This window comes from Gouania willdenowi, chromosome 19 (genome assembly GCF_900634775.1).
Source record: "Gouania willdenowi chromosome 19, fGouWil2.1, whole genome shotgun sequence".
NCBI classification, from domain to species: domain Eukaryota; kingdom Metazoa; phylum Chordata; class Actinopteri; order Blenniiformes; family Gobiesocidae; genus Gouania; species Gouania willdenowi.
Window position 1 is genome coordinate 3479489 of NC_041062.1, and position 11362 is coordinate 3490850.

The following is an 11362-nucleotide window of genomic DNA, read 5'->3' on the forward strand; positions in this document are numbered from 1 at the left end:
CAGAGTGTCAGTATGGCACTGCTCTACTGAAGGTCACATAGTGGAGCGAGCTGTTGAAGGAGCCTTTACTGTAAATAGTTTGTTGGACCACCTGTCAATCGCAGCAGTGAGGGGCTGGGTCATCACTTTCTGCTGTGTGCTCTGCTTCCCCTCTCTTAAAACATAATGTACTCTCAATGCAAACTGTGGAATGTGGATCCATGTGCGGAGTGCGGCGCTCTCCATTTCCTTCTATTTGCATCCATGCCATACATTAATCAGACATGTTGTTCACTGCCTGTGGATTTACTTTCACTGTAGAGGCTGTGTCTGAAAACTGTTGAGCCTGCTTTTTTTTTTTAGGCCGAGTTAACGGACTTGTTCTTCTCCTTCTTCTTGTTGTGAACACCAGTTAAAATCACTACTCCTCTGTTATTCATGAACGCATCAGGCTGAAATTTGGTAGCTATAATTTATGGATGTGTACGCATCGATGCTTTGAGCCCGATTTTCGATTTGGGGCCCAAAGGGATCCCAAAAGGAAAAAAAAGAACGACAATTTCTCATTTATCTCATTTATTTGCGAGTCAAATATTATGACGGTTGCTGGTCCCGAATCATTGGTACATACCAATATGTAAATGGGGCCCATTACTTCGTACGTGTCACGGGGCACCAGGGAGCACCCATTTTTCAGTTGTCATTAGATCAGTTTGGTATGAATATGGAGAAAATAGGGCCCAGAGGTGCACCCCCCCATTTCCAGTAATTTCCAAATTTATGGGAACATAGTCGAGTGATATATGGTTGCAAATTCAACGTAGATTCCGCACAATTTTATTAGGAGCCCACCTGGGCCCCTAATCGAATGGTGCAAGGCATAATCTGCAATTTCCATTAAAGTTGTTTTATTTGTGAGTCAAATATTACGACAGTTGCTGGTACCGAATCATTGACACATACCAATATATGAATGGGTCCCATTACTCTGTATGTGTCAGGGGGCCCCAATTTTTTAAATGACTACTCCACCGTTAATGCTTGTCGTATCGGGCTGTAATGTGACATGGATATTCTATGAGCGGATGTCAAGAGCCTCTCTGAAACCTTTTTGAAAGATAATTTCTACATTTATCGGAACACAGTTGTATGATGTATCAAATCAAAGGCAATTCAATATAGATTTTGTTTTCTGTCGCACATTTTCATTTGTTTTACTCGGTGGAACTGAGTCATTTGACTGAATTCTCAGGAACGTGGTATGTGCTATTCAGCGCATGTTTGTTTAGTGTGCGCGACTATCATTCTGTGCAATGGTTGTAAAAGTCGTAAAAATTCACGTGTGATGCAGATTATTTTGAAGGTTATGCTGATTTAAAAAAAAAAAAAAAAAAAAAGAGAAAAACTTCAGAAAATAATACAAATGGCTTCTTCTCTACAAATGACAACTATCCACAGCTAAATAGTTATGGTGACTTTGGGCGTAACAGGTACTGTGGTTGAGCTGGACTCCTTCATTAACATGCCATGTAATGGTATTGCATGTTCTTTGACCTCGCTTCTCTCCCCTCTCCTGCAGTCCAGAACCCCCCACCCCAGCCTACCACATGTGCACGCCCACCCCTGCACTTCACTGTGTTAAGACCATCAGCAGCATTCTCCCCAGACATGTGCCTCTGCCACTCATTCACACGCAGCCACACATTCAGCGTCCACTGTTCCCTCTGCGTTCCCTGCACAAGCCTGACACTCTGCTCGCTGAGTCCTTTCAGCAAGGTCCTGTTTCTTCTGCTATAGCCTCAGTCAATATATCCTTCTGCTGATTTCTTCACTCCTTAAAGAACTGACAGCTTTAGTTTATTTTTTCTAGCAAAGGAATACAACAAAGGGACCAGTGCCTGTCTGAGTGGAGCTGTAACTAAAGAAGAGCTGTTTGAGAATTATACCGAGATGTCACCTGTGAAAGGTTGGTGTGTTGGTCTCCTCCTGGTCCTCCTGGTTTCACCTCAGCTGCACCAGTCTGGGCTGGTGAGTGCACAGGACGTTGACCAATATGAGGGAGACCTTCAGAGCAAAGAGGAAGTCACAGCTGATGAGGATGAAGGTGATGAAGATAATGATGAGCTGGGGGCTGAGGTGGAGGATGCTGTAGAAGAAGATGATGATGATGAGGAGGAGGAAGAAGCAGAAGCTGCAGGTGAAGAAGAGGAGGATGAAGATGAGAAAGGAGAGGAGGACGAAGCAGCTGCAGTCGAGGAGGAGGCTGAAGATGAGGATGAGGCAGAAGAAGATGGTGACGCTGGGGAAGAAGATGGTGATGTGGAGGAAGATGATGATGATGAGGAGGAAGAGGCAGATGGAGTTGCAGCAGAGGAAGATGATGGTGAGGATGAAACTGATGAAGCTACAGCAGAGGCAGAAGAAGATGACGATGATGAAGAAGATGAAGATGAGACTGATGAAGTTACAGCAGAGGCAGAAGAAGAAGACGATGATGAGGAAGATGAAGCTACAGCAGAGTCAGATGAAGATGATGATGAAGATGAGACTGATGAAGTTACAGCAGAGGCAGAAGAAGAAGAAGAAGACGATGATGAGGAAGATGAAGCTACAGCAGAGTCAGATGAAGATGAGACTGATGAAGTTACAGCAGAGGCAGATGAAGATGAGGACAATGATGATGAGGAAGATGATGCGACAACAGAGGCAGAAGTCGACAATGATGAGGAAGATGAGGATGAGACTGATGATGCTACTGCAGAGGCAGATGAAGACGAGGATGATGATGACTATGAAGCTATAGCAGAGGACGATGATGAGGATGAAGATGATGATGAAGATGAGGAAGGGTCTGATGAAGATGATGAGGAAGATGAGGTGGGGTCTGATGATGATGCAGCAGAGGAAGAGGAGGACACAGATGAAGATGAGGATGGTACACCTCTTTCACTCAATAGAACTGTTGCTTTTTATCACTTTTTTCTCCTTTATTCTAAGCAAGGTTTGCATGTTCTCACTGAAAAACCATCTAAATGTCAGTTCCTCTGAGCACAATGAGTAGATGAAGGTGTGTAGTTAGTGAATCAGCCTTTAGTATTGCTATTACTCCAGTATTGTTCCTGTAGGTTCTCACAGTGAGCATGTGTTCCATGGTGTCCTCTGTCTTCAGCTCAGCAGCTATTTTGGAAACACCATCAGTCAAACACTCCTAAAATAGACTTTGGTACTTTGGAGACGGGTCATCTGGCAGAGCTGGAATCATTCAGGCCTTTTGTTGAGCCGCTCAGGCTTTAGTTAGTGGCTCCGTGCACGTGAACGAGATCAGAAAAGCAGATCTAAAAGTTCATGAAGAAGAAACACGTTCTTAGATTTAACCAGGTTTTGTTCTTTTGGATTTAAACTGATTTAGTCCTCATCGCTTTCTGAGAATATTTATGTTATACTTTATTCCATCCATCTATCCATTTTTCTTTTTTTCAGGGTTGCGGGGGTCTGATGATGCCCATCTCCAGCTCTCATCGGGCGTTAGACCAGGGTACACCCTGGACAGGGCACCAGTCCATCGCAGGGCAGCACAGACAACCACTCACACTCACTATTATATTATAGAATGGGGCGCACGGTGGGATAGTGGTTAGACGTCCACCACACAGCATGAAAGTCCTGGGTTCAATCCCTGGTGTGGACACTTTCTGTGTGGAGTTTGCATGTTCTCTCTGTTCCCTCAGGTTTTCTCTCACAATCCAAAAACACGACTGTTGTTAAGTTGAACTCTCTAAAATTTCCCGTTGGAGTGAATGTTAGAGTGAGTGGTTGTCTGCGTTGGACTGGCGCCCTGTCCATGGTGTACCCTCGTCTAATGCCCAATGAGAGCTGGAGATAGGCACCAGTACACCCACGTGACCCTGAAAAAAGAGTCAGTGAGTGAATGAATGAATGACAAAAAACACAAACCCAGCCCTTATAGAAAAGCAAAATCTTTAACTAAATAAATACATTAAAAAAATTGGATAAATAAATACAAGCTGACCAACGAAACATAAAAATTATTATTACAATATGATAATAAAATAAAAAAAGATATGATGATCGGTGAAAGTCTTTTTCTAAGTCTACAGTAACATTTAAAACATAATACTTTCTCTTTAAATATTTATTTATATTATTTTGATATAACTCTAACCCTATATAATGTACTTTTTAAATATATATATAACTCCTCCCTGAAATTACCACCTTCCATCCAAAACTGAATAAAAATGAAAAGTTGACTCAGCATTACGGTACATTTGCAAGTTCTCATCCTTTCAATCTGTGTTTTATGAACTATTTTACATGTGTTTGTGAACACTTTTTTGCTGATCGTCTGCAGATGAAACTGAAGGCTCAGACTCAGCAGGAGAGGAGGTGGATGGAGCTGAGGACCAGATGATCCCTGATGTTCTCCAGTTCCATTCTGGCTCTTTGTGTAGCGTTTGTTCAATCTGTGAGGTGAGAACATGAGCTCTTTTTCCATGCATCAGTCGTCTCCTATACTGTACATCAAGGTTGGTTGAAAAATGAATAATCATAAATTAATAAAGTAAATAATCATATAATAAATATCTACACAGTGGCACAAATGTTTGCAATGACAAAAACAGGTTTGAAATACAGGCTGATGTTGGGTTTTATTTATTTGTGTTGTATTGATATGTTGGACTGAGACTAAATGCAAATCAATGCACAATGACAGAAACTAGGGCTAAAATATCAAAACTTCACATAAACTACAACAACCATAATTCTCCTTGTAGCACTGCAGCTGTTTTCAGCTCCTGCTCATTTCTTACATCACTTTTATACATTGACTAGAATCAGAATCAGAAATTCAGCTATAAACAAGCCACAGCACCATCCGAAAAATGTAAAAAAAATTAAATTTTATAGCCTATTTTAACAATACGCAGTCATTCTTATTAATGTGTCTTGATTAGGAATCAAATAAACACAAAGAAACATGTCATGATCTTTCATATTTCTTCTTTCTAATAAAAAAGTACATTTAACTCTCTGTAGTCATTCTTTTAAGTGTTTTTAATAGGAATCAAATGAACAACAGCAAATAAATCTATTATTAATTATCTATTAAATCTATTATGATATATATGCAGTCATGCTTATCAAAGTGTGTATTTTTATTATTTAATTGTATATTATATTTAGATAATGTATATACATGCATTATTCTAATAATAATAATACATACATTTATAATACATTTTTACAGTTCCATTTTTGAGTGTTAGTTTTCAAAAATGTTTTTTCAACCAGTTTGGTGAAATTGAATAATTTCACACATGGTTGAAAACCCTGCACTATAAAAGCAAGGTATTAGTAGGATAGATATGTAAAGTATATAGGATATACTGTACATACGTGATCATAGTGAGTGAAATGCATGCTGGATGACTTTTGCTTATTGTAAATCTGCACGTTCAGTAAAAGTCATCGAGCTGCTTCTGTCAGTAGTCACATATTTTGATTGATACAACATCATTTACCGTATGCCCACGTCAGAGCGCTGCCACCTCCTTGCATCACTGGTTATCAGCTATGTTTTTAATCTGGAACATTCCTTTTCAGTTATAGGTTCTAAAAGTTCAGTTTATTTTCCAAGTTCCATTTTTTTCTTTTTTTTTCTTTCTGGCTTTTGGATTTTCGGATGATGACGACACAGATACGTCCTAAAGTGATTCAATTTGATTTATTTTTTCATTTCATTTGTCATGTCATCCTCCATATGTCAAGCTCATCTGTGCGTTTGTTTCCAAGAATGTAGCCGACCGCACCTTTATTTTTTTAATCCAGTCATTGTGATGGCTTTGGTTTGATTGTTTTTCTTAATGATTGGTTTGCTTCACTGATTCACACTAGTGACAGCTCTTTGGACTCCAGATCTGACAGATTGTTAAGAGTGTTCAACTGATCAAAAACCCCATGATGCTAGAGCACGAGGTGTCAGTCATCTTAGTTCAGGGGCCAAATAAGGACCCGTTTCACCTCAAGTGGGCCGCAGATTTTAGATGGCAATAAAAAGAACAACTTTAACATTATTGTGCCCTAGTTATCAATATCAGTTCAATTCACTTCAAAATATTTTGATTTTGTTCCCATTTTTTGTGTAATTTAGAGCAGTGGTTCCCTAACTGGGGTACGTGTACCCCTAGGGGTACTTGAACACCTTTCAGGAGGTACACAAAAACATTTGTCAGTTTATTTTTTTATTTTTTACATGTACACAGACTTTTTTTTCTCATCCATCAATAATAATTTGTGGCACAACTCATTAAAATACACCAAAAGGTGAGGATCAGATTCTAAAACGAGCAAAACATCAGAAATAAAAGAATAAAAAAGGCCTAAATTCAAGGTTAATGTTGGACAAGACACAGGAATGAGTTGAGAAGAGCCTGCAGACAACATGAGCTAAGGGGTATTTGCGATAAGAAATAAAGGCTATGGGGTACATGGGGCAATAAAGTTAGGAAAACATTGATTTAGAGGAATGTTGTGGAATTGTTTGTGAGAAATTGCAAGATTTGTGGAAAAATGTTGAGTTCTTTTCACAATTTGCAAGTAAAAATGACTGCATTCATGTGATATAAACAAAGACAAAATGCAAGCCCCTAGAAATATTGTGGACTGGATTATTTGGTAATTTACACAATAATTCATGTTTTCTGTCATTTTTACTTTCTCCTGCGGGCCAAATTAGATGCTGTAAAGGGCCGGATTTGGCCCCCGAGCCTTGAGTTTGACACGTTTACTAGACAAAGTCAGACGCAGCGGATTACAATAAATACCGTCAAATTAAAGCTAAAAGAAGCTGAATAAATGAAAGTTATTGTGCTAGTTTACACAGAGCCGAATGATGAACTTTGATGTAAATTTTCTGTGTACAAAACAGGGGACGGGACTTGGATAAGCAAACTGCTTCTCTCGTCTCCTTTTTCGGCATGTCCAAAAAAAAAAAAAAAGAATAACAAAACTTCTGTGAATGCAACCATGTCGGAAATAAACTGAATAAATAAATAAATAAAAAAATAAATGGTAATAAATGTTTTTCTGAATTTAGCAATGTTTTCACCTGGAATAATCTCACTGTGTGCTTTGCTTCTTCCTTTTAAAGCATTGCTCCAAAAACTGTGACAAGTGTCCCTGTGAGGAGGGAGACAAGAACTGTGAGCATTGCCAGGTAAGCCATCCATCCATCCATCCACCCATCCATCCATCCATTCATCCATCCATCCATCCATCCATCCATCCATCCATAGGGATTTACCCACAAACTATTGTTTAAGGTTGAAATTGCAGCTCAAATGTTTGTTTCTTAATCCACCATAATCTGTTTGTATACAAATGGTCATGGGGACTTGAACTTTCAAAAAGTTTCCCGCATTGCAATGCATGGTGGGATTTGAAGTCCCGTAAAAGAATGCAAAGACACTGCCGAAGAGGAAAGGTTTTTTTTTAAGAAGTGTTTTTTATTTCATTCTTACCTTGATGTATTTTGTATTGTGTTTGTGTAGAAGCCTAAAATATCATTATCCGTAAGTGATTCATGTTGACACCACAAATGTCACTTTGACAGTGTGAAAAAAAATGTTAGTTATGTCGTTGAGCAACTTTAAGTTGAGCCACTCAAGCAAAATAAGAACAACAAACTGTATTTTTTTTTTTTTTTGTGGAGTTGAGAGCAGTGATTCCCAACCAGGGGTACGCGTACCCCTAGGGGTACAGGGGCACAAGATTTATCATTGATTTATCATTGATTTATCATTGAATTATCACTCTTCTTTAGGGTTAAATTGACTACCATCTAACAATAATATTGCTTAATATATACTGTCTTTTCTTGTAATTGACTGAAACTGGATTAATAGTAGACCACATTAGCTATATTTTCCAAAAATGACAATATTTTTCTACTAATGAAGTAATCACATGAAAGTTGCATTGATTTTTTTAATGGACTTTGTATTTTTAGTTTGGGTTTGTATGGATACACAGGACAAAAATGTTGAAAACGACTGGATTAGAGCAAGAACACTAAAAAATATTAGCCACAGCTCATAGTTGTTGTTTATTTTATTATTTTTCAGCATATTACAAATAAGAAGCTACATCTCCTTCTCCTTAGATGAAATAAAGGAATGGGCTTTGGGGCTTCTTAGTGGTTCATGGGGTCTGCGTATAGCCAGAAACAGCTCTGCACCAGTCGTCCGTAGACCAGGATAGTTGAGTATTATAGCAGTGTTGTTTTTATCAACTTCCCATAACCCCTCCCTCCTTTTTTCCCCCCAGGATTGCTCCTCCTGCTACATTTGTCCCATTCTGTGCGACACTATTTGCACACCAGGTACACACACATTATTTATGTGCATCGCTGTTGACCTACTCAACATTGTCCCACTGATTTATTCGGTTTTTTTGTTGTATCTTTTAGGTGGCTTTGTTGATGAGCTGACGGGATCCTTCTTTCAGTGAGAAACCTTCTATTATTGGAAACAAATCAGGCGCACACACACACACATTTGTCAATTGCAATTACGTCTTTGATTATCCATGTTCAATTACAGCTCAATTATGATTATACTGTGTCCAGCATTTTTTCCAATTGCAGTTGAAATGACAATTTTATTCCAAAATATTAAAGTTCAATTCGATAAATCACAATTACTGAGCCTGAAATAAATACGCCCATGAAATGTAACCTTCCCGTTGTGTTAGCTTTCTGTTAGCATCGTTTTGAGTCAAAACTGACCCATTATCATAAGAGATGCTAACAGAAAGCTAACACAAGAGCAAAAATATAAATATTGTGTTATTTATTTCAGGATTAGTATTTGTGATTAATGGTAAATTAACTTTAGTAATTAAGAACGTCATTGTAAGTGATTTTCAGAGGATAAATTGAATTGAATTGTCATTGAACATGGAGTTTAGTTTAGTTTAGTCTTAAATCAGCTGTAAAATACACTAAAACATATTATTTCTCATTCAATTTGTCATTTATTCCTTGGTGACATTGTTAGGCTTTGTTATCCATGAAAATATTAGTATTAATATCTTTGGTTTGGGCGTATGAGCCTTTTTTCTGTCAATATAGCCCTCCGTTTTGAGTTTTATTTTGGTTAAATTGTAAAATGATCTTCAACAGAATTGACAGGTTGTGGGAAAACTTGATACGAAACATATTTTAATAATTGTAAGCCATATAAACTGTAATATGGTTCCCCTGGTTAGCGTTTAATTCAATTGTAAATGACAGTTTGGATAGAATTTTCATGCCAATTACAAAGTCAGTTACATTCCACACAGCTGAACTGGCCTTGGTTACTGTTTGCAGGACTGTTGCTTCTCTCCTCTGAGTCGCCTGGAAGCTTTTTCCTTCTGTAGAACCTCGTGGTCTGCTCTCAGGACCGAAACCGTGGAGAGAACCTCATCCAGCGACGGATCTTTCACGAATCGCGCATCTGACCGAAAACCCTTTGACAAAAAAAAAATCATGTTTTTGCAAAAAAAAAAAAGTACAGTATTTTCAACTAATTCAAGCGACAGAGGAAAAGTCAGTGGTGTAGAGTGTATTTTTATATTAGTCATGTCTTATTGAATTTTTACTATTGCACTATGAACAGAAGAAGTGAAGTCTACTGCTGCTCGTGCAGGTGTGCAACGCTTTAGACATGTTTGTTGATTCACCACAAATTTTAGAATAAAGCAAAAACAACTTTTGAACTGTCTGTTTCTGTTGTCTGTCATTAATGATTGTAATAACATGACTTTTTAGTGACTCAAACATGCTCTCATACACATGTCTGGCTCTTACAGTGTGAGTCACGCCATGTCAAATGGTTAACTGGAGTTTGCGTTTGGTCTATTGTTTTTGGACGTGATAAGTGAATAGATTAAAATGTTTCTGTGATGATAGGTTTCGTAGAAAGCTGTTCAGGGTAAAGTCCTGTCACACCTGTTTGGAAGCCATACATTGTTTTACTTGTCATGGCAATCAAAGGATGGCACAAAAGAAAAGATTCAATGAGCGAACCACGAGTTAACAGACTGAACACGTGAACCTGCAAAACCTGCATTTGATCCAAAAAACTGACGGAAACTCATTTCGGAGATTTCCGGAGACCCGCTGTTGTGCTACTGACTAAACCTATAGTTAACTTCAAAATAAAAGCGTGAAAAACAAATGGAAGACAAGACGAGATGCTTTTATTTTGAAAAGGGGATGTTTAACTTTTAGCTTGAAGCTGGTCCCGTGACCATTTTACATTCCGCTCGCAATGCATCATGGGGCGGTTGAGTATGACTAGTGTGCCCATCGTGCATACTTAAAAAATGTCCCATCATAGTATCCATCCGGGTATTTCTCGCATACTAAATTTTTCCATACTACATAATGTGAACGTACTACATATTCATTTTGTGATGTCAGACTTAGTATGAGTAGTACGTTAGTATGTGATTTCAAACACAGCCGTTGACTCTCTCTACGCTTCATTGATGTTGTTGTTCCTCTTTTTCTAGTAGAATAGATGCAACAGAGGCATTTTTCTGCCCCCACTGGTCAGTAAAAGAAGTACATGTGGACCATAAACAGTCCATAGTAAACTGTGTGGTTTATCATGATAGAGATGATGATCATTAGCTACGTAGTTCTATTTTCACACTGGCATGAACTGTCAGTCTGGCAGTGACACTTTCAGGTTTTGCACTTCAAAAGCAGTTGAGTCATTTTTTTTTTTTAAATTATGAATATGATGATAATGATAAATATACAAATAAAATATCGTATTGACTTGCTCCCATAAACCCAACAATTGTGTATCACATCATGAACGTATTCAAACTCTTTATTCACAAGTAAAAAATCAGGCTCAGATTCAAATTTTGAATACTTTATTGATCTCCTTACAGTTAAAACCATTAATTAGGAAGATAAATACAAGTAGTATAGAATTCTAGATTGGCTGCGTTTCATAGTCTGATGGTTACTGTATCAAATAATTTGCAGATTATATTTTGAGTAGGCGCATACACGGAAACCTGAAGTTATTTCACTTAATGCCAACAATCTTGGAGCAAACCTTGACGGTGTAGTAGTTAACAGAATACGCATGAAACCAGCACAATACAAGAAAAGAAATGGTAAAACATTTTTAATAAAAAAATTGAAAAAAAAAAAAGGAACTCAAAAGTCACTCTGAATATTCTTGCAAAACACTAAACCAATTGACTTTCCACAGCGAGTGTATTATCCTCTGGTGGGCAAATTAAATCATAATATCTGTTTTCTTCAAATTTGAAGTGTGAGTCGAACACAGTTCCAAAG

General features: G+C 38.0%; 1 protein-coding gene across 6 annotated transcripts; it reads left to right on the forward strand.

Annotated features, from left to right (window-relative positions):
• Positions 1–1630: 1630 nt before the first annotated feature.
• Positions 1631–9756, forward strand: LOC114481527 (aspartic and glutamic acid-rich protein-like). 6 transcript variants are annotated; one of them, XM_028476442.1, is made up of 8 exons: positions 1631–2406; positions 2497–2602; positions 2639–2914; positions 4352–4470; positions 7151–7216; positions 8326–8380; positions 8468–8504; positions 9371–9756. In XM_028476442.1, exons 1-8 carry the CDS (start codon positions 1930–1932, stop codon positions 9390–9392), a joined length of 1158 nt encoding a protein of 385 aa, XP_028332243.1. In that variant the 5' UTR covers positions 1631–1929; the 3' UTR covers positions 9393–9756. The 6 variants fall into 6 exon arrangements, with proteins under 6 accessions (XP_028332243.1, XP_028332244.1, XP_028332242.1 ...); XM_028476443.1 differs by having other exon boundaries at positions 1632–2503; XM_028476441.1 differs by having other exon boundaries at positions 1633–2406; positions 2497–2914.
• Positions 9757–11362: the final 1606 nt, after the last annotated feature.

Excerpts from the sequence above, each read along its gene's own strand:
- LOC114481527 (XM_028476438.1), top strand. The coding sequence starts at position 1,930 with ATGTCACCTGTGAAAGGTTGGTGTGTTGGTCTCCTCCTGGTCCTCCTG. Across the intron at positions 8,381-8,467 it reads CGACACTATTTGCACACCAG|GTGGCTTTGTTGATGAGCTG; the intron begins GTACACACACAT and ends TGTATCTTTTAG. Across the intron at positions 8,505-9,370 it reads CTGACGGGATCCTTCTTTCA|GACTGTTGCTTCTCTCCTCT; the intron begins GTGAGAAACCTT and ends TACTGTTTGCAG.